Source organism: Tribolium castaneum, chromosome 4, assembly GCF_031307605.1.
Source record: "Tribolium castaneum strain GA2 chromosome 4, icTriCast1.1, whole genome shotgun sequence".
Classification (NCBI taxonomy): domain Eukaryota; kingdom Metazoa; phylum Arthropoda; class Insecta; order Coleoptera; family Tenebrionidae; genus Tribolium; species Tribolium castaneum.
In genome coordinates, this window is record NC_087397.1 from 11,938,720 (window position 1) to 11,960,146 (window position 21,427).

Sequence of the window (21,427 nt, forward strand, 5' to 3'; positions counted from 1 at the left end):
AGCCAAACGGAAATCAATGATTAAGACTAATGAACTAGGAAGCGGGCCGCCATTTTGTAGTTTGGGTTAATGGAGGTAAAAATGAAACTTATTTTTCCTAGGTGCTAATTAACAAATTTAAACTTTGCCTTGGTAATTTATTTGGCCATCAATCGAAGTTTAACAGTGTGCGAATTGAAAAAACTAATTTGAAACTGTTCACACTTTTATTACTGGTTTTAGTGGAAGTTGATTGATTTAAACTCATTGATACGTTTTTGTGACGGTTTATACGTAACAGCGCAACAAATGCGAATATTTCCAATAAGTAAAATGCTTGATTCGAATCCCCGAGCACTTAATTTACATTCCGGAGATCTCCATTAATAATTTTTTAAAAATTTTATAACGGATGCTTGTGGTATTTAATATGTTTATGCCGTTCTAGTTCTCAATCAGTGAGGTAATTTTAATTAAAGAACATTGCGTATATTGTGCGGACATAAAATCGACAACATTCTTTGCCAAAATTAATTAAGCAACGAAAATAAACCGAAAGTCAACGAGACCTGCCAACAAAAATGTGCCATTTTAGGAACCATCCAACATGCATAAACTAAGTAATGACATAGAATTTATTTATGGATCATAGATCAGGCTCACACATCATGCATTATTTTCTTTTTCGTTCTCTTGAGCTTTTTTCTGCTCCTCCTCGGCCTCTTTCATGTCCTGGTACAAATCGTACAGTTCTTGATTGGGTTCCAACACTTGAGTGAAGTGTAGTAACTGAAAAATCACTTCTCATTAGTAGTGACAGTAATAGTTGTAGTATGTAGAATGCGTCTTGAACAAAATTGTTTATTGGATGTCTACTTTCCTAAGGTTACAACATTGTTGCGCCCATTTATAAATAATAATAAAGTAGAACCCGATAGAATTTTATGTGTAGGTCCCGATTATGTCATCGTAGATAATTTTTAACACACTGTTCTCAAATTATTTTTTAACAAACCGAATAGTGTTAATGTAGTTGAAGCGAATAGTTGGTAGGTTTTATCGAGTTCAAGTTTTCACTTCTGGGCCACTCGACTAACCTTTCTCATTAACAAGCAAGCCAAACTCGATAAGGTACCACTATTAGATTAGTCCGGGTGTAGTCGATTTAGCAATTTGTAAATGTATTAATAAGCCTCGATTATGTTTAAGTGTCTTATTGTTTGTAGTTTTTCTCCTTTAATACGTTGTTCGGTCTTTTTTATACTTTGGCGATTAGTTTAATAAAAAAGGCCGTGACAACTCCTGTAAATTAATTGTAAAAATATTCGTAACTAAACTAGTGTTCGTCGCTGATCTTTAGACACGAAAAATTGTAGAAATCATCATGTTCATGCTACCACTTCTACTGACTGCATCACTAATCCGCCTTGCGTAGAATGTTGCACGCACTTGAATACTGAATTAAAATCTCATGTGATTTTTTACTTCAAGTGTCGCAGACGTGGTGATGATGCACCCACTGACAACAGGGAAACACCCTTTCGGGCCATTCTGCACACTTCGGGACCGTCGACCAATGAAGGTAACACAACGAAGTCTCCAAGTAGCAGAATGTAGAACGTAGCGGTTCGGAAGTGTCATACACTGCCTGTTTTTCATTTTATTTAGGTTTCTTATCTCATCTTTTTGTTGTTATTTTGCCTACTAACAGACGACAACCAGGTGATTAGACTCTTTGACCACGGTGACTACCCTTTCCAACACGCCTAACACCAAGTGCATGTATTTATTTATCGATCGAACATTGTAATTTTGTAGAATGTTTCCACTTGTCTAACCCACGCACCTCTTTCCGGCAATTTCACTCAAGGCTCCTTGAAAGAGGTGCGAGGGTCCCGGCTTGTTATTTTGTAAAAATGTAGCTATAATCCAGTCACGATCTTTCCGAATGAGGCTAAACTGCGACTATTTGTTTACTCCTTCATTATCTGGAAATTGAGCAATTCATTTGGAAAGGACCAACTCAACTAAAAATCAATACCGTTAATTAACATAAATATTCTCAACGCTAAAGAACTTCCTGCTTCTTCAAGTAAATACTAGTATATTTTTAAACATAAAAAACTAGTCTAATTCCGACAAAAATGAAAAAGTAGATGAAGTTTTAACCTTGATTGGGATACTTCAAAGTATCATTAAGAGTTGCAGTTACTGGAACACATTGGCCACATAGTTCCTCATTAAACGATGTTTTTCTTTATACCATTTAATTTTTCCTCAATTTTGGTTTTTTAAAACAGTAAAAAATTAATTGAATGCTTTAATGTATTAAGTTGGCCCATTTCCATTTGTTTATGTGAGCTTATGACACTGTCAGGAACTGGAACAGTTAAGAAACAAACCCCAGCAACCCCTGGAAAGATCGTGAATGGATAATAATTTCAGGGGTTTTTCTGTAAATGTGATTGTTGAAAATCGTCCATTTCGAGTGCAACATCGTGCTAACAAGATAAGAGAAGCCATTCAATGCTTTGGGTAAAAATCAATGTTTACTCGTCCTCCCTCTCCCCGTCAAACAAATCGCATTGTTTGCCACCCCCATCATCTTTATTTCGTTTGCATCCCCCGTTCCGTAAGTCACCACCAGATGGCCGCACTTAACGGACAAGAGGCGCCACGACGCCGACGTCGCGAACTACAAAACTCCGGCAACTGTTTATCGACCGGTCGTCACTCCCTCTCCCGAACATAATGAATTCGAGAAATGCCATCAATCAGATAAAGCCTCTTTTATTCAACATTACATAGGAGAAGAACAATAATACAGAAAAAAAAATAGTACTCTACATACTACAACTAGCTATAACATGTAAAGCGAGATGGTTTGTGCGAACAATGTGCAAACAAAGGGTTATATAGAGTTGAGTTGACAATCGATTATCATTAGTTGCTCTACTGTTTCATCTAAGTCTCTATTCTAATAATTGCATGAAGGCAACGTCTAGGTGTCCACATACACACATAGTACTAGCTAACAAGTGTCTAGGTCTACAAAAGGGGGCCGCTTTGATACTACAGCACCGCCATGTGCGTCCCTTGTCCTGGCAGCGTATCCGTCGGCACCGTTCACACACCAGGCGATGGGGGCGGCGTCGGCCAAGAGGCCCGGCCATGGTCATGTCCCGAAGCAGCAGTAACTCGGAACCAGTACTGCTGTGACAGGACAATATCATGGCCGAGCCGTGGCAAGCAGGATCGCGACGCGGACACTGACTGAGTCGAGGGGAGATGATCAACCCCTCGCTCAATCGCCGCCATGGTAACCGGCCTGCGCCGCCGCCACAGCCGCGCCCCACATCACTAATGTATACACGTGCACGGGGGATGGGTATTGATCGCATGGCGGCGCGCCGCCAAAGCTGCGCCCCTTTGCATTCTCTCTCTCCACAACATTACAACGATTCTTTTACCTTTGTGCTGCGAGGGTGGATGAGCCGGTCCAAGCGATCTGCCGGATTCGTGCTGTACCGGCTCCTGCAAAATTATAGAAATCATACGAGTTTTGCACCCTCCCCGGTATTAATTTACATTCGAAAACGTAAATCCAGGTTGATTGATAGGGCGGGGATTTCGGAAAATTAAACTAAATTACAATTAAACGCAAACAATTTTTTAGGTCCAGTCTTCTTGTTTCTTATTTTTTTTCACGTCAATAAGTGGATATTCCAAGTTTTAAAGCCAAAAAAAACATTAAAGTTTTTTATGATTCTAGTGTCAGAATTATTTCTTTGATAAAGGAATTTTTTGATATTAAAACGATTAGACATATTTTTTGATAGATGGACTTAAAATAAAATTGAGGCAAGGAATTGAAGGTAAAGGTGCCTATCAGTTTCGAAATATGAGACGCCGATTTTTTTTACAAGTTAAAGCTTTTTTCATAAAAGGCACCACTGTTCTATATTACCAATAGTTTATTGTGAAACCCTATATCAACAGCGAGGGGGTAGTGCTGGAAATTAGTTAACTGTGCCATAAATTTCTGTACGCAGGTCGCCAAAATTTTTGTAGCTCTTGTCGTACAAGTGAATAAAATGATAAAAAATAGTAACGAGATAGTGTTGATTGTTAGAGGTTGTTCCATATCTGGTGGCGAACTGACAGTGACATAAAAGACTCTTGAAATGCACCCACTTGGTTAAGATAATGAAATACATGGGCGTGCATTTTTTTCTCTAAAATTTACTTAGTCGTCACTTTAATATTAATAAATTTTGAGAACGAAGATTCATAGAAATATTATTAATTTGTTCAATATTCTTCATCTTACATATCTCATTATATTTTTTTAAGACTAACAGTAGATTTGAGAGACATTTTATTACGACGCTTATGGACAATTTTTTTTTCAATAGTAAACATATGTTTAATGCCAAAATTCAGTCATTTTTGACAATGTCAGTTCGTCATCAGATTTGGAATAAGCTTTATTAACATAGAGCTAAAATTATGTAGTATTTATTTATCATGTCATTTGTTCAATATAATTTTACACTTCTTAATTAATTAATTAATCCAAAAATTAGCTGAAATAGACACAGGTGTGCAGACTCAGTGAGAGGAAATTAAATCAAAAATGTTTTTCTGTGTCCTTTGTTCTGAATATAAGACCTAAAACCTTTTAAATTCGTTGTCAGAATTATCTTTTTATTTTAATGGCAATTTGCTTTTCAAAATACTGTTATTTTGGTTTAGGAAATTTGTTATGTTTATTTTTTTCTCTTATAGGTATTAACAATGTTGCTTATTCGATAAATACGGATAGAAGTAGTACACTTTTATTCTACAAGTGGTTACTATGGTACATTATTTCATTTAGTTCTGGTCTTTTTTTTATAAACAATTGTATGTATCAAAATCGGGTATTAAAGTAGTTCATATCGCCTTAAAAGGGAAAATTGAGGAATCAAATATAGCTACATTACGTACCCAGATTTTGGGTGAGCAATACACCTAATTAATAAATTTATTCAATTAAAGCCATACAACAAAAATTCGTTAGAATAAAGTAGCCATTTGGTGATTTTTTAAATTTTATTTGGAGATTTTTTTATTTTATTGGTAATTTTTAATTCTATCGGTGAAAAAATGTAACACAAATTTCTCGATGTACAACGAGAAAACGTTGTATTATACACGTAAAGAAAAGTTGGCATTAACTGCTCGTGATTCCTTTCTGAAACTCCGTTCCGCACTCGTTTCAGAAACCCATCGCTCACAGATAATGAACAACTTTTCTTTACTTGTATAATAATAGTTATTTATGTAACGAGTCCGCAAAATAGAGGATTAAAGACGAGTCCGCTAAAACTATTTTGCGTGTTGCATACAAACTTTTTTGGTACTAGCTTTTTAAATCAACAAAATTGTAAAAATTCTTTACATTTCCAATACACCCTCATCACAAGTGCAGTCAACCGATAGTCATAGCAACGACTGATTTATTGAACAATTTTTTGTCAAATAATAAATAATTAGAGTCCGCAAAGTGTTACTATGACGACTTAAAGTACTTGTCCTTTACAATAACATTTTGCGGAGTCAAAGAAGTTCCAGAGTAGCCATTTTAGGGAGCGTGTACCAAAAACTACGATATTTTACATTATTAAATAACAAATGTATTAATAAACCAGTTGGTTATTTTCGACTTTCTTTGCTAATAATATGAGAAGTCTCATACTGAAAACGCATAATGAATCATATTTGGAACCCTTTTTTAAATAGGCAAATTCATATTCAACAAAATCAAACTTTTAAACTAAAATACAAATTCAAATCGTTACTGCGTTTTCCTGTTGATAATTGATAATAGATATATGTCCCCTTAAAAAAAACTTTCTTTAAAAAAAATGTGGATTTTTAAAAAGATATCTCATAATAGGCATCTTCACCCTAATGCTACACTATTTTTTTGCACTATGAAGATTACTTTATTGTACGAGGTGATTCAATAAAAGACGTTCCGCTAAGCATCAAAATGAATGCATTTCCTCTTAATTTTTAATTTTTTTAGTATTTTTTTTTCGTTGTTGCTCTTCTACTTGAATTTGTTAGTTTGTTAAACTTTTTATACAGCATAAGACATAAACTAGTGATTTTTTCCAGCAAGTATCTGATTAATGTTGCAAGATTTGCGTTTTCGTAATAAAGTCAAGAATACATGGGCCAAAAATTGAACACAAAGATTCTAACTTTTGAAGAAATGTTTAAACGTATCTTGGGAACTTTTAACTCAGTTAGATGTCCTTATTCGCTACCGGTGGTCCGAAACTTTTGAATCACTCTGTGGAAATATTACTTTTTTGCGGGTAGTAAAACTTGGAATGTCCTAATGTCGGGAGTAGGGTGAATAATTCTCGGCTCAGCGCAGAAATAAATAACTCCGAATTCTTTTTCTATGCGTAAGGTCTAAATTTGTGTCTTTTTTTTTTTCTCTAAAAGTTTGAAGTGGGATTTAACTTACAGTATACAATCTGTGTTGAACAGAGTGTAGAACGGCCAAAAAGTGAACATGCAGACATCCATGATGCAGATACATACAATTGGGATTAACTGAAACAAAAAAAAATGTCTTTATTAATTATTTTGTTTGTTTATAGTTCCGCAATGGGGGAAGGCAACGGCCTCATCGAACACGACCTTCACGGCTCTTTGGTACCGATGAACGGTAGCCATTCTGGATCTTCGGGTCGTAGTACTCCCAACAACTCCAACGATCCAGCACCGGGAAAACTGTTTGTCGGCGGTTTAAGTTGGCAAACTTCAAGCGAGAAGTTGCGCGAATATTTCGGCATGTTTGGAAACGTCACCGATGTATTGATAATGAAAGATCCAGTAACCCAGGTGTGTGCTTATCTGTGTTGTTTTGCACCACCGTATTAACCCGATTTCGTTTCAGAGGAGTCGCGGTTTCGGTTTCATCACATTTTCGGAGCCCTCAAGCGTCGACAACGTGCTCAAAGTGCCAATTCACACTTTAGACGGTAAAAAAATCGACCCGAAGCACGCCACGCCCAAAAACCGCCCGAAACAGCCGAACAAAACGAAAAAGATATTCGTCGGCGGCGTGAGCCAAGACACCTCCGCCGACGAGGTCAAAGCCTACTTCAGTCAATTCGGCAAAGTGGAGGAGACGGTGATGCTGATGGACCAGCAGACGAAACGCCACCGTGGCTTCGGCTTCGTCACGTTCGAGAACGAGGACGTGGTGGACCGCGTCTGCGAGATCCACTTCCACACCATCAAGAACAAGAAGGTCGAATGCAAGAAGGCTCAACCCAAGGAGGCGGTGCAAGCCAGCGCTCAACTGCTCGGCAAGCGCCTCATGCTCAGCGGCCTTGGCATGCGCATGGCCACTCCGACGGCGGGCGCCATCGCCGCCGCCACCAACCCTTTGGCTGTGGTTCAAGCTCAGGCTCACGTTCAGGCGGCGGCGGTCGCCGCCGCCGCCCAGGCCCAGACCGCCGCCGTGGCCAGCTACGGCAAGTTGTTCGGGGCTTACCCGCCCCTCGCCAGCTACCGGTACTCGCCTTACCCCATCCCGGCGGTGGGCGCCGGCGTGGGGGCGGCGGCGGCGGCGGGCGGCACCCCGACGCCGGCTTCGGCCGCCGCCGCTCCAGCGCTAGCCCCGCCGGTGGGCGCCAGCCCCTACCAGGGCTACAACCTCACCAACGTAGACATGTCCAGCTTTCAAGGAGTGGACTGGGGCTCGATGTACGGCGTTGGCATGTACGTCTGAACGTAATTTTGCTCACTCTTCGTTTTAGTTAGGTTTTTTGTGTTTTTATAAACTGATGGACTTCCAAACGAAACATTTCCAATTGTCAATGGCGGCGACTCGTGCCTATTTTGACTGTGCGTTTTGATATTTCGATTGAATAAAATGTGTACATAGATAGAATCTCATTTGCATTAATGCTATGGGCAGTTTAGCATCACACCGGCTTGTTTATTCCTCCTGATTGAACCGATGCCGCCTTCTGCTCATTTAGCATTTAGCAATAACTCGCAATAATCAGTATTAAACGACGTGTAGACGACGTTCTTTTGAAAATTACCCACGTGGTTTTGCTCGATCCTTTACCTGTGTATTCCTCTTCATGGCAATAAATCCCCGCTTAGGTTGTGTTTCGACTGTACTTAAATTATTCGTAGGTACTTAATAATTTATTACCGAATTGACTGAAACGGCGATACTTAATTATTTATACTTAATGATACAAAAGTACACTGTGGTGCAAAACTGTAGCACCACCCGATTATTGTCAAATTTCAACACTTTAAATAGTTATCGAATCGAATTTTTATAGAATACTTGCAAAGAAAATCGATACGAACCAGCCGCTAATCTGAATGCAACTTTTTTTGCTAGTTGTGTAACTGAACAATGGGGATGTTACAAAGTAACAAGTAAACTCATTAAAATTTATGTGCTTTTAATGAGTTTAACTTTTTTTTGATAAAAGTATGAATCATTTGTTAACTGGTTTTAATCAAAACTTCCAAAGCAACATTTTCCAAATTACGATTCCGAACGTTAATAAGTATTTTAAGACGATAGTATTCCGCTACTTGAAACCGAACTGTTTTAAAGGTTGAAACTTCGAAAATCGGGTGGTGCCAGTTGTGCAGCAGAGTTAGTGTTTGCTATTTATTACCGTTATACTCTGTTAATAGATCTCATCGATGATAGCGATAGTTTTTTTTAATAACCGCCCTTGGATTTCGCAATCGGCAGCTAGTAAAAATCGACTTTTGCGACTTGCACGGGCGGTTTTTCGACTGAGTCTCGGTGAACAATTTATTCGTAATAAATCGTTGACCGGCTGTTGGTCTATTAAATAGTGCAGCTACGCCATAGTTTGCCCCATTCGTTCGTTCAGCAGATCTAGTCAGCAAGGCAATGCGGCCTGATTTTCATCACTCTTTCACACAAACACGACAGACCTGCCTACATTCCGTAGTAGCTGTGCATCGAGTTTCTCAAAGTGTGATTTGCGGACCAATGCGTCTATTGGCAGCGAAACTAAGAGCACCCACTGCTCGACTAAAAAACAAAACTCCCGTCTTTGTGTTTGTCCCGGTTTTTTTTTGCTCTTGGTTTCGCGTCGCTCATAGTAATTTTAAAATGTTCATACTGATGTTTTTATAATGTAAAATGCTTAGTGTTAGGACTGCCGATGGGACGGGCGTCGCTCCTCGGCCTTGTGATAGTTGTTGGGCGTTCGGGGGGCGCCGTCCCGGCTTTGCCGCGGGTTAGCGGACGATCATCGACGATCTCCTCCACGTCCTCAAGGTAGGGCTCAACCCGCGGCGACAATAACTTTGTAAAAATTTTATCCAGTTGACAGCAATAAGCGTTGTGAGACAGAATGAACCCTCTATTTTTGTATTCAATTATAAATGTTAAGACAAATAAAGTTTAGTTTCACTTGTTAAGTGAACCCTGCTGAGTATTGTACATAAATACTGTAGTATCGAGAGGGTCTGTTTGAGTATGGCAAACTAAACGGTCAAAGCAACTACTTAAAAAAGCGGCGCTGTTGCTGCTGCCGCCGCTCTGTTACATAGACATTTATGTTTAGCTGTTTGTCGTATGTATTTTAAAGTTACTGTAGCTACTAAGTACTGTATAATTTTCATAGTTACTAGACTTAGTGTTCGTAGATTGTATCTCTGTGTGTAGTGTAGTGCGGCCAAGTGGTCGCGATTGCACTGTAGTAGAGCCGTTACGAATAAAGTAGTTTCATAAAGTAGAATGCTGCTTGATCAACAATCCTGACGGACCGGCGTGATTGCTATTAACATAGTCTAGTCTAATCACCGCTTTCTGTGATAACAGTCTGGTCACTCACTGCACGGTCTGTGTCTGTAGCTGTTTCCGTGCCTTATACCGCGACGCGGACCCCGACAATAGAGGAGCGGCTCTCCGGATCTCTCTGTTGTGTAGGACTTGACTTGGTGGTAGAGAGGTAGGACTGGCCTGTTGAATGTGTATGCAGTAGCTGTTTGTAACTATAACATCGTTGGGCGCATCCGCAACGCCGCCACCCGCACACCAACCGCCTTCCAAGCCTGATTTTTAGCGGAAACACCACAATTTTAAAGAAATTGCCGAGTTAGTAAAAATAATCCGAGACCTTATTTAACTTTCATTTCTTTTTTATATTGAAACATTTTTTGTTTCATTGCGAAATAAATGGAGACGCAACGGAAAGTCCAAAATTGTGGTGATTTCCGCTGGGGGCAGAATTCGGTCGTATCAGTTGAGTGGGGTGGCGGTGGGTGCGGATGTCGGGGGCAAAACACCACTCGACAATGATCGTCTGCAAGACAGACTTGCCTTGTTGTCTTCCTTACTCGGAGTAGCCTGCAACGATTTGCTAGCTCGTGTGGGTAATAATCAGATTTTTTCCATTTTCATATTCATAGGTGTGTTAGTCGTAGCTGAGACAGGCCCACATTTGTTAGATTTACATATCCTATACTTAATAAAAACTTAAAAAAAGTGACGATGTAATCGGACAATTCTCAATGGATCAATAAATATATTTTCCAAAATTAAATTCTGTATATAATATATTCGAGGATTAAGATAGTTGTTATTTAAGCTACATTCCCAAAAAAACTGTAACTAATGTGATGTACAAATTTACCTTATTTATTAATATTCAGAAATAAAAAACATTGGTTTATAAGAACTAGCGTTCAACAAGTCAACATCAAACCTCACAATACCCCAAGAAAACCTTTCATACAGGTTCTAACTCTAATCTTGTAAGAATAAGACGCGGAAGACGCAAAGGTAAGTGTAAATATTGATTCGATAAATCAGGATTTGGCAAGATACTCACCTCGTAGTTTTTTACGTAGAACGACGGGAGAAACGGGTTTCTCTGAAAATTCATATTCGTAACAAAGCCTATCGCAATATATACTGTTTTACTACCTTTGTATACTTGAAAAAAGGCCGAAACATTGTAAAAACACAAGAATTTGGAAAAACTTGAAAATAATTTGAAACTTGATACTGTCAACCCGACAACTACGATAACATTTGCAATTATTTATTTCAAAACCTACCTCAAACCCTTGTCCTTTTCGCATTTTTTTTTTGACAGTGCAGACTACTTTCTGCTGTTTTTTTAAATCCTCGTGCCATTTTTATTGTGTTCAATTTTTTGTGACCACAACGGATTTTTTATTAATTTTTTGTGGCTACATTCAGTATTTAATTTAAAAATTCTCATTTTGTTGAAAGAGCTTTTGAACAGGTTTCTATTCTGTTAATGGTGTTGAAGTACACAAGTAGAAGAGTATAAAATTTTCAGAATGAAATTTGAAAAAAAATAGTGTATCCAAGTATAAGAGTGTTTTTTTCGGGCACGACGGCGTAGCCGGAGTGCTCAAAATAGAGCAAATGTTTTAAAGACCAGTTATCCACAAATACTTTACGTTATTTTTTTATTGGTACACTTTGAAGTCATAAATACTGATATTTTAATACATCAGAAAGTCCTATCAAGTAGGCGTATCACTTGAGAACGTGTGTCCTATGTGGTGCATTACTTCAGCCTGCTGTCAAAATTTAAACTGATATTGACACTGTTAGGTTAGTTGTAATTAGACCATTCAACCTTATAACTGTTTATTGACTAATATCCCGGAGCATTGAGGGTGCGTCCAGGCCCCTTTTGCGACATAACCTAACTAACTCACTCTGCCAAAAAACCCCCCTCCAACTCCCGTGTCGCCCACGTGAGAGTTGCCAACCTAACATCCCCCCTTTTAAATACAAAACTAAGCTAAATATGAAACTAACTACCTGAGGTATCAAAATATACATATTTCAATAACAATAATAATCTTGGTATCTTTTGGGTCTTCTGATTGGTCTTTTCTTTGGTTCCTCTGATTCGTCTGGTTGTTCTGGGTCATGTTCGGGTTCATTATTTCTGTCTGGTAAGGGCTGAAGATGTCTTCGATTTCGTCTGACGCAACCGCCGTCAGTCTCGATCAAATATGACCTTGGTTCTTCACATCTGCGTTGTACTTCTCCCTCCTTTTGCATATTTATGATCCATACGCGATCACCTTCTTTTAGATTTTTCTCTTCTTTTGTTACTCGGTGTCGTTTGTCGTAGTTGGTCTTCTGTTCTGCTTGATTGTTGATTAACGTTTGTCTGACAGTGTCATGGTCGATAGTTGCAGGTTTTAACCCTGAAGGTAACCTTGGCAGTCTGTCTCGAAGGTTTCTGCCAAAGAGCAGTTGGGCAGGTGACAATCCACATTTAGTAGGTGTATTGCGGTAGGTAAGAAGTGCAAGATATGGATCTTCATTTTTCCTCAATATCGTTTTGAGCAGCTTCACAGCACTTTCGGCTTGTCCATTTGGCTGTTGGTAATGGGGACTACTGGTAATTAACTTAAATCCATATTTTCTGCTGAAAGTTCTGTATTCGTGACAATCAAATTGTTTGCCATTGTCGGAGCGGACAACTTCGGGTATACCATGTCTAGCAAACATTTCTTTGAAGGTCTCGATAACAACTTTGGCTTTGGTGGTGCGAAGTTTTCTGATTTCAGGATACTTGGAATAATAGTCCTGTACCACTAAGTAAGTTGACTCATGATATTCTGCGAGGTCGGCACCAATTGTTTGCCACGGTCTAGATGGAACTTCGGATGGTAACATGGGATCTACCGTTGGTCTGCGTAGTTTGATGCAAATTTCACATTTCCCGACGACTTCTTTAAGCTCTCTTGTGATACCTGGCCACCACACGGTAGCTTTGGCCCGGTCCAAACATTTATTAATACCGAAGTGTCCGTCATGGAGCACATAGAGGCACTTCTTCTGAAGAGGACCAGGAATGACGACTCGGTCTTTGTAGCAAACAATGTCATGAGCGATGCTTAAGTCTTGTTGATGAGAGAAGAATTTACTGACTAACGGGTCGCTTTTGTGTTTCTGTGGCCAACCATTTTTGACGTATTCTTTGAGTTTGCTGTACGTTGGGTCCTTGTTTTGGTAAGACTTGATTTCTTCCGTTGAACAAATTTCTGTAACGACCTCACGCATCACGAAATTGATGTAGAGATTTTGAACGTCTTCTAGAAGTGGGTCTTGGTGTCGAATTCTGCCTTGGATTGGTGCTCTGGATAATGCATCGGGAACGAAAAACGTTTTACCTGGAACGTATTCTATAGTATAGTTAAATTTCAATAACCGCATGCGAAATCTTTGTAGCCTGTTGGATAGTTTGTTGAGCTCTTTGGTGGCCAAAATTACTGTTAACGGTTTATGGTCGGTATGAATTTCAAAATGAGCGCCCAGTAAGAAATTTTCGAGTCTTTCACACGCCCATGTAATGGCGAGAGCTTCCTTTTCAATTTGAGCATAGGCTTGCTCGCATGGTTCGAGGGTACGCGAACAAAAATAAGTAGGTTTCCAATTTCCGTCACTTTGTAACTGTTCTAAAACGGCACCTAAACCAAAAGACGATGCGTCTGCCGACACTCGCGATTTTTTGTCCGTGCTAAACTTGGCTAACACGCGCGATGATGCGATTTCACTTTTAAGTTTTTCAAAATCCGCTTGATGTTTATCTGTCCATACAAACTGTTTATCCTTGTGCAGTAGTTCACGTAATGATTGGGTTTTTTCCGAAGTATTAACGATAAATTTTGAGACATAGTTAACCATGCCGAGGAAAGTTCTAACTTCGGTTACCGACGATGGCGCGGGATAATTATTAATGGCTTCAACGCTTTTGGGATCGGCTTGAACACCATTTTCGGATATTAAGTATCCTAAATATAAGGTCTTGTTCGTTTTAAATTCACATTTGGATTTGTTTAAAGTCAAGCCGTGATCCGATAAGAGTGTTAACACTTTGTTCACGTTTGTGTCATGTTCAGCTTCGTTGCGGCCTGTGATGAGGATGTCATCAGCATGAACATGGACGTGTTCCATTTTTAATTTGCCGATTACGCCGCTGATGGTTTTTTGGAAAACTTCTGGTGCTGAGGTGATCCCAAATGGAATGCGTTTGTAGACATACCTGCCAAATGGTGTGAGAAAACAGGTATATTTGCGCGATTGCGGTGAAAGTTTAAGCTGCCAAAAGCCATTGGAAAAGTCTAACTTGGTAAACCACTTCGCGTCTTTCAGTTTCGAAATTGTCTCATCGACCGACGGTAATTGGTACAGTTCGCGATTAACGCACTTGTTTAGCTCGGTGTAGTCTGAACACACGCGAATTTTTCCGTTCTTTTTCGCTGCAATAACCATAGGTGCACACCACTCAGTAGGTTCATTAATGGCTTCTATAACGTCTTCGCGAATCATCTTGTCCAGCTCCTTTTTTACTACATCCATCATGGGGAGTGGAATTCTTCTAGGCGTGTTTAAGGTCCAAGGTTGTGCGTCTGATTTTACTTCAATTGTGTACTCAAAATTCTTAAGAGTTCCCAAGCCTTTGAACACCTCTGGATATTTCACCATCATTTTATGTTGGAATTTTTCATCAGCTTTTCTGCTAGTTACATGTCTAATAACACTGTCACTCGCAACGAGTTCTTTGCCAGTCCATTTGATCATGTCTAGTTTTTGTAAGGCTGGTCTTCCCAGTAAGTTATCTGGTGTATCAACGACGAAACATCTAACATTTTCTATTTTATTTTCCCATTTAAGAGGAACTACTATCTCTCCCTTTATTTCCAATTTTCTCTGGTTTCCTTTTCCGGGTCCCAACAGTGTTGTTTTTGTTCTTTGTAACTTTACTTTCCCCTGAAGTTTATCTTTGAATTCTTTGCTAGATATTATGGTTTCATCGGCTCCGGTATCTATTTTGAATACAATGTTTGTATTAAAAATTTCCGCTACCGCTTCCCAAGGTTTGTCCAACTTTACTCGATTAATATTGATAATCTCCCTACAATCATAGCTCGAATCATAGCTATCATCAGTATCATCTGATATTGAGGTTTCAGATTCCACTGCGTTTACGTTCTTTGTTTTACATCTGGATGCAAAATGGCCTTTAAAGTTACATTTATAGCACGTTTGTCCATTGGCTGGGCATTCCATCCTGTTGTGTGTGTTCGAATTTCCACACCTTATACAACCTTTAAATTTATGTTCACTTTGTTGCTTTCCATCTTTGCTCCTGCGCTGTTTTCCTTCATATTTCACGGATTTATGGTTAAATTTCTTGGCTTTGTCTCTAGCTACTCTGTTTACCGTTTCCTCTCTCACTCTTAGTTCTCTGTTTTCGGTTCTAATCCTCTCCACTTGAGTTATTTTGTCAATTGCTGTTTTAAGTGTCAATTTGTCATTCATTTGTAGATTTTCCGACAATTTTTCATCACGAATTCCAACAACTAATCGATCTCTTATGAGTTCCTCCTCCAAATCTCTGTAATTGCATGTTTTGGCCAAGCTTATGACGTCAGCGATGTACGTTTGGGCGTCCTCACCTTCCCTTTGGTCACGTCTGTTAAACTTAGCTCGTGCGTAGATTGTATTAGGAGTGTCTTTGAACTCGTTATCAAAGAATTCTTTCAGCGCTTTGTAACTAGGAAAATCGGTTTCCTGTTTCTGCTTAGCCTCCATAAACTTTGTAACTTTCGCCCCCATATGCAACAATAAACTATTAATTTGCTCTGCTTGTGTGCTTTTGTCTAGTTTTGTTGCTGTTCTAAAACGTTCATAATGTGTAATCCACACTTGCCAATCTTCTTTTTCGAATGAAAATTTCTCCGGAATCGGAATGGAGTTGCTGAAGACGATGCTACTCGTTGGAGCCTGCTTTGACGGTGTGTCACTCGCCTGAGCCCGGGCCTGTGCTTGTGCCACGAGATCCGCATATTTTTGCTCCAACTCGGCCACTTGTGCCTGAAGTGCATCCATCGTGATAGTTGTGGTGGTTTTTTACACTCACAATTTGTAACACGAGCGGGATTCGGATTTTAAAACACTGACACCATGTTAGGTTAGTTGTAATTAGACCATTCAACCTTATAACTGTTTATTGACTAATATCCCGGAGCATTGAGGGTGCGTCCAGGCCCCTTTTGCGACATAACCTAACTAACTCACTCTGCCAAAAAACCCCCCTCCAACTCCCGTGTCGCCCACGTGAGAGTTGCCAACCTAACAGACACAAATAACACCCGAACCGTACACGACCCCAAAATGGTGTCTATAGGGCAAAACTGGATTCCAACAACAATATAATTTGCTTATTTTTTTGACATTTGGCTTGAGTTCCGCAGATATACGTCGTTTAATTTCGAAGCTTACTTGATACAAGAACTTTTCTCTCGCTTTGTATTACGAAAAATGGAAATAATGTAATGTGAGATCAGTATACCTTTTGTTGTCATGGAATTGATTGTTATTATAATAAAAAGTCATCAAAAAGTTGCCATTTATCTTCACGTTTCTTGGGTTATTGATGTTGCCATGGAACTTAAAAAAACGCACGTTTTCGAAAGTTGGATTTAAACATGCTCGTACTTTAAATAAGCAACATAAATTATCAATAAAAAAAATTTTTTCTTGAGTTATTAAAGGTAATCGGTAAGTAGTCTGCTAATAAGTTTCAAAAAAGTTAGGGGTGTCTCAAAACTGGCGAATTCCGTTGTAGAATATAACTTCAGTAGTCGCAAGTGTAAGAAACAAAATATATATTCCAAACTTCCCCACAAAAAAACATTGGTTTCAAGGTGCATTTCAGGTACAATTTGAATTGCGTTTTCTTTAAACGGAGGCTGAAAATTTCGGTGTTTATTGTAATTTATGGTGTAGATGAATGTGGAAAGTAATTCTCGAAAAGTTAGCTTTATTTTGCAGTAAAACTATTTTTTTTATTTTTCTTAAAAATGATGCGACAAAGTACAAAAATTTAAGATACTTTTACTCCAGAATAAAGTTAATTTTTCGAGAAATTGTTGTTTTTTATTATTCTCCCCAATCATCTACACTGAAACTTTTAGCCTGCATTTGAAGAAATGCAATACAAAGAGTGATCTTCAAACCAGTGTGTTTCTGTGGGGAAGCCTTAAATCTTTGTTTTTTTTATATTTAGACTACTCAAGTGAATCCCTGCAACGCCCTGAACTTGGAATTTGCCAATTTTGAAACGCCTTGTATACAATAAAGATTTTATTTTGCTGAACATAGGCGTTTCTATGCTAATGTTAGCAGTTTCAAAACTAAAAATGCCAACGTCGTATTTTTTTCTCAAAATTAGCCGTTAAAAACGATTCATGCACTTCAAAAAATTATGGGTAATGTAATTTATACTTTCAATGAGAGATCTAATCATTAATAACTATTTTTTTACTTCGGTTTCGTATTGAGGTCATTACGATACGTGATTTGCGTATCGTAATATCCTAATATCCAACGGAGTGCTATAATAATTACACTAAAAAGCGGAGTAGTATAGTTGGATAATGTTGACAACCTAGTTTTTTGACAATTATTTGAGAGAAAACTGTCAGTGTCAATCGGCACCTGTTTCAAGCGCATAATTTAATCAAATACGAATCTTTAGAAGCTTTTGTACCAGCCCTGATTATGTGGCCCTTTCGAGTAATGTACAAACATAACTTCAAAAGCCCGTGCAAGTAAGTAATTTGAGATCTCATTATCCTTCGGCCAATTTTCAAATTCCACGTATTTGCCACAAAAGCCCGTATTTGTTAAGGGATACATTGCAAAACGTCTTGGGCACTTTCAGAATACATTTGTACGAATAAACTAATGACAGTCCAAATTATTAATTTCATTTCAATGTCTATGCGCAAATATCACACACAATTCCCTAAATTTGGAAATTAATTTTTTAGAACAAGTGCGAAGTAGAAAAAATACTGTATGATATCTCGTTTATAAGGCATTTTGTCACAGTTACTCTATTATTTGTGCGTGCGACAAAATGCGTCTTATGAAACTCGTATCAAAATATATTACTATAATTTTATTTATAAAAAAATATTCGATAAAATGCGACGTCGGCGTTTTTGTAGTTTTGAAACAGTTAATAATAGTGTTACGTGTTTACGTAATGTTCAGATTAATAACATTCAAATAAACTCATATAAATCATATAATGCAGAAGATGTAAGAACTCTCGTAATGCATTAATTTTAATTTTTTAAACTGAACATAGGATTAATAGTGTTATGTGTGTTATGCTATGTTCACTAAAATAAAACCTTAGTATTTAAATAAAAACGCAAAAAGAACAGGGAAACGAAAAAGTGCAGTAATTACAAATGTTCTAGTAGACTAAAAAAAACTGAGTAACCCCAATTTCTACATATTTAAGTGATTTTTATTCTTTTTTGAGCAAATCTTACCAAATACATAAGTGGTTCTGAATGAAGTACTCCCAAAAAAAAACAAAAATTAAGAATTAAAAAGTTAAACTTCTATTTTCCTATAATCTTGATTCTAATGAAACCAAAAACGTCTTTACTAGAACAAGATACGTTTTTTGTTTTACTCATTTAAAAATATTGAAAATGCATAATAAATATGATATTGTAGTAAGCCGTGCCACTGCAATAAATAAAATTCGTTAGAGGCGCCACTGTCGATATAGGACAGAACGCCTGGCACATGCGTCGCGACGTCTCCAGCACTCTCGATCGAGCGTCGGCTATCCACAAACAAGTGAGTTTCAGTGAATCTTTCCTCACTTAACGCCCCATTTCAGCATGACTACGTCCCCAACGTCTGATGTATTCTCAGACGAAGTCGACTCAATCTCAATCCGCGACAAAGCCCTCCTCAAACGTTCTGTCTCAAAACACCACAACAACAACTTCAAAGCGGGCTACGTCCCAGTTCACGAGCAACACCTCACAAAAACGGGTCTCAGAGGCCGCAAAACGTTCGCATTTTGGACTCTAGTCGCCTTACTTTTCATCCTAGCGGTCGGTAATTTGCTACTTACCGTCACGATTTTAGGGGTTTTGAGACTGGGCCAAGGGATGGAAAGCATCGAGTTGGTCCCCGACGAATACGCGGTGAAATTCTTCGGAGTCACGGATTTGGGACACATGTATAAACGCGATGGTAAAATTGAGGGTTTCAAAGACGAACCGGTGGCAATCACAAGTGAGGAAAGTGCCGTTTTATTGAACATCATGTCTTTGCGAAACGGCCGACCCAGCAACCAGATGCGTGTCACCAAGAACGGGACCAGTTTCTGGGGGTTTGACTCGTTTCATGTGAGAAATAAACAAGGGGCGGTCTTGTTTAGCACAGACAGCCCGAATTTCCATGCACTGCGAGGGGCCAACGATTTTGACGCGAAAATTGTTTTCACTAATCGCATTGCGAGTCCTGTGCATAGTAAACTCAAAGTGGAAGGTCGCGTGTTGACCTTTAAAGGTTCAGAAGGGACGAGAATGGATGGGAAGGATATTTTCTGGAGCGCCGATCAAGACATTTATTTGAAAACAAATAACGGATCGATTGTTCTCAGCGGAAGCGATGGGACGCTTATCGATGTCAGGCGGATCCCGATTGCGACAGTCAAGAATAATAATTACGTTACTTCTCAGTATAAAGTCTGCGTTTGCATGCCTGAAGGGAAACTGTTCAGGATTCCGGTGCCCAGTGGACCAAATCCGAGGGTTTTCTGCCACCACATCAACACCCAACCCCCGCATAATCCATGCATGTAATTGTAGCAATTTATAATACATCGTTATCAGTGTTGCCAGTCACGAAATAAATACGCCAGTTTTTAAAAAACTACTAATTATGTCAATAAATGCGTCTCTGGATGTGAAAAAAGAAAACAATGTAATTTTCAAGTCAATAATGACAAGTTTTTCGATTGTTTTTTCGAAATATTACATAAAAAACATATTGAATGGTCTGCGAAAGGCTAAAATAACAAATTTTCAATCGACTGTTCTGTTTTTTCGGCATAATACTAACATCATTTCCATTTGGTTTTGTGATCCTTAGGCATGTTTTGAAAGTTCTTGTAAAATACATGAGCTTCTAGTTTAAAATGACCTAAACTGAGGCAAGAAATGCTTGAATAACTCCAATTTTCGTCTTTGCTGTTTCTGTAGACAATTTTTACCATTTTTGTTAAAAAAAAACAAATTTTCCTATTTTTTCCAACAAAATTTTGCGAAATAATTAGATTGTTAGCTTTAAAGCGTAATAAACAAAAAATTTAAAATTACATAATTTTCTCACGAATTTCGTGAATTTTCGGTTTATTTCAACGAAATCTTACACAAATCATTGGATAATCACCGGCCAATGCAATACGAACTGTAAAGAGACCTCTGTAAAGAGAGTGTTCCATTTGCGAATATCGACTGATAATATAACTTTATTTGGAATTTTGCTACTTTTTCTTAAAATTTGAACTTGTTTCTATTGAGAAAAGCAAAAGTAACACCGTTTAATAATTTATTATTTTCAAAATTTATGACGAAATTGCACACACCCTGATATGGGGTAGTATTTATACAATGTAGTAAATGGTTCTACTTATAATAGTTAAGGATAGAGTAATTTATATTTCTTAGGAAGAAAGAGATTGAACTGTAGTAATTAGTTATTTACCTAACAAGTTTGGAAAGTGCAATTTCCCACATGAGCACTTTGTTGCACGAGCACATCGAGTGCTGCATGAAGTGCGAATGTGTGAAATTGCTTTATAAACAAGTTAGGTGCAATATTTTTTGTAACAAATATCTCAAAAAAGGAACTAAAAATGTTTTTTTGATAATTTAGTTTTTTTTTGGTGATGGGTTGGTAACTGGTCAAACAATCAAAAAATTGACAAGAACTGTCATCGTAAAAAAATAACCGTTTCCATCTCAACATTAGCAATACCAACCTAGTAAATATTCCTAACCATTGTTGCAAGTAAAAAACACCGCAGTGCGGGAAAGTTCGTTTCCCACACGCTGGAGATAACCGGGAAATAGCTATCTAAAGGCTATGAGTACAAAAATAACTATTGCTACATTCTATAAATACTACCTATTATCCTTTATAAAATTTCACTAAACAGTTATGGCTGCTAAAGAAAATGATAAAAATTAACCAAAACAACAAAATTTTCCACCAGAATGTGTAAAATACTTGCGTTTCCAAAAAAGTGTTAATAAATCACTGAAAAATATCTCTTGGTCTGATCTGCTATTTAATAACTACTAAAAAATCGAACTTTGTTCCTTAAAAATGCATTCTGAGAAAAACTGGATTTTAAGAAAGGTTTTTTTAAGGCGTTTACAACTTTATTTCTGGCAACATTGTTGATAATAGACAATAATAGACTGTATTTTATTTACTTTCAAATAAATGTCTAGATCAAGAGTTTTTGATTTATAATAA

At 38.1% G+C, this 21,427-nt stretch overlaps 4 protein-coding genes and 1 non-coding gene across 11 annotated transcripts in view; 2 read left to right on the forward strand and 3 right to left on the reverse strand.

Annotated features, from left to right (window-relative positions):
* Positions 1–9,797, forward strand: part of msi (musashi) — a 54,722-nt gene extending 44,925 nt beyond the window's left edge. For 5 of the 7 annotated variants that reach the window (XM_064356378.1, XM_064356377.1, XM_064356381.1 and 2 more), the window contains 2 exons: positions 6,639–6,882; positions 6,938–9,797. In XM_064356378.1, coding sequence (XP_064212448.1) covers positions 6,639–6,882; positions 6,938–7,777 — 1,084 coding nt within the window. In that variant the 3' untranslated portion in view covers positions 7,778–9,797. Of the gene's footprint in view, positions 1–767; positions 1,562–6,638; positions 6,883–6,937 lie in introns of those variants that run through there. The other 2 variants (XM_064356380.1, XM_064356379.1) reach the window with 2 other exon arrangements.
* Positions 597–11,129, reverse strand: LOC107398610 (uncharacterized). Its single transcript, XM_015983221.2, has 5 exons — positions 10,988–11,129; positions 10,893–10,934; positions 6,503–6,591; positions 3,450–3,513; positions 597–768 (listed from the first exon to the last, which is right to left on the reverse strand). The coding sequence occupies exons 1-5, from the start codon at positions 11,015–11,017 to the stop codon at positions 646–648; spliced, it is 348 nt and encodes a 115-aa protein (XP_015838707.1). The 5' UTR covers positions 11,018–11,129; the 3' UTR covers positions 597–645.
* Mir1000 (microRNA mir-1000) lies at positions 3,124–3,223 on the reverse strand. Its single transcript, NR_036324.1, has one exon. It is a non-coding gene; the product is annotated as a microRNA mir-1000 (primary transcript).
* A 758-nt stretch (positions 11,130–11,887) lies between the features above and the next one.
* Positions 11,888–15,952, reverse strand: LOC135265890 (uncharacterized protein K02A2.6-like). The gene has a single exon (XM_064356235.1). The coding sequence runs from the start codon at positions 15,950–15,952 to the stop codon at positions 11,888–11,890; it is 4,065 nt and encodes a 1,354-aa protein (XP_064212305.1).
* Positions 15,953–18,607: 2,655 nt separating this feature from the next.
* Positions 18,608–21,409, forward strand: Scgbeta (Sarcoglycan beta). Its single transcript, XM_963167.4, has 2 exons — positions 18,608–18,727; positions 18,771–21,409. The coding sequence occupies exon 2, from the start codon at positions 18,772–18,774 to the stop codon at positions 19,744–19,746; it is 975 nt and encodes a 324-aa protein (XP_968260.1). The 5' UTR covers positions 18,608–18,727; position 18,771; the 3' UTR covers positions 19,747–21,409.
* Positions 21,410–21,427: the final 18 nt, after the last annotated feature.

Coding starts and splice junctions, on each gene's coding strand:
- Scgbeta (XM_963167.4), top strand. CDS start 18,772: ATGACTACGTCCCCAACGTCTGATGTATTCTCAGACGAAGTCGACTCA.
- LOC135265890 (XM_064356235.1), bottom strand. CDS start 15,952: ATGGATGCACTTCAGGCACAAGTGGCCGAGTTGGAGCAAAAATATGCG.
- LOC107398610 (XM_015983221.2), bottom strand. CDS start 11,017: ATGTTTCGGCCTTTTTTCAAGTATACAAAG. Junction 6,592..10,892: donor TCTACGTAAAAAACTACGAG/GTGAGTATCTTG, acceptor TTTTTGTTTCAG/TTAATCCCAATTGTATGTAT. Junction 769..3,449: donor TCCACCCTCGCAGCACAAAG/GTAAAAGAATCG, acceptor GTGATTTTTCAG/TTACTACACTTCACTCAAGT.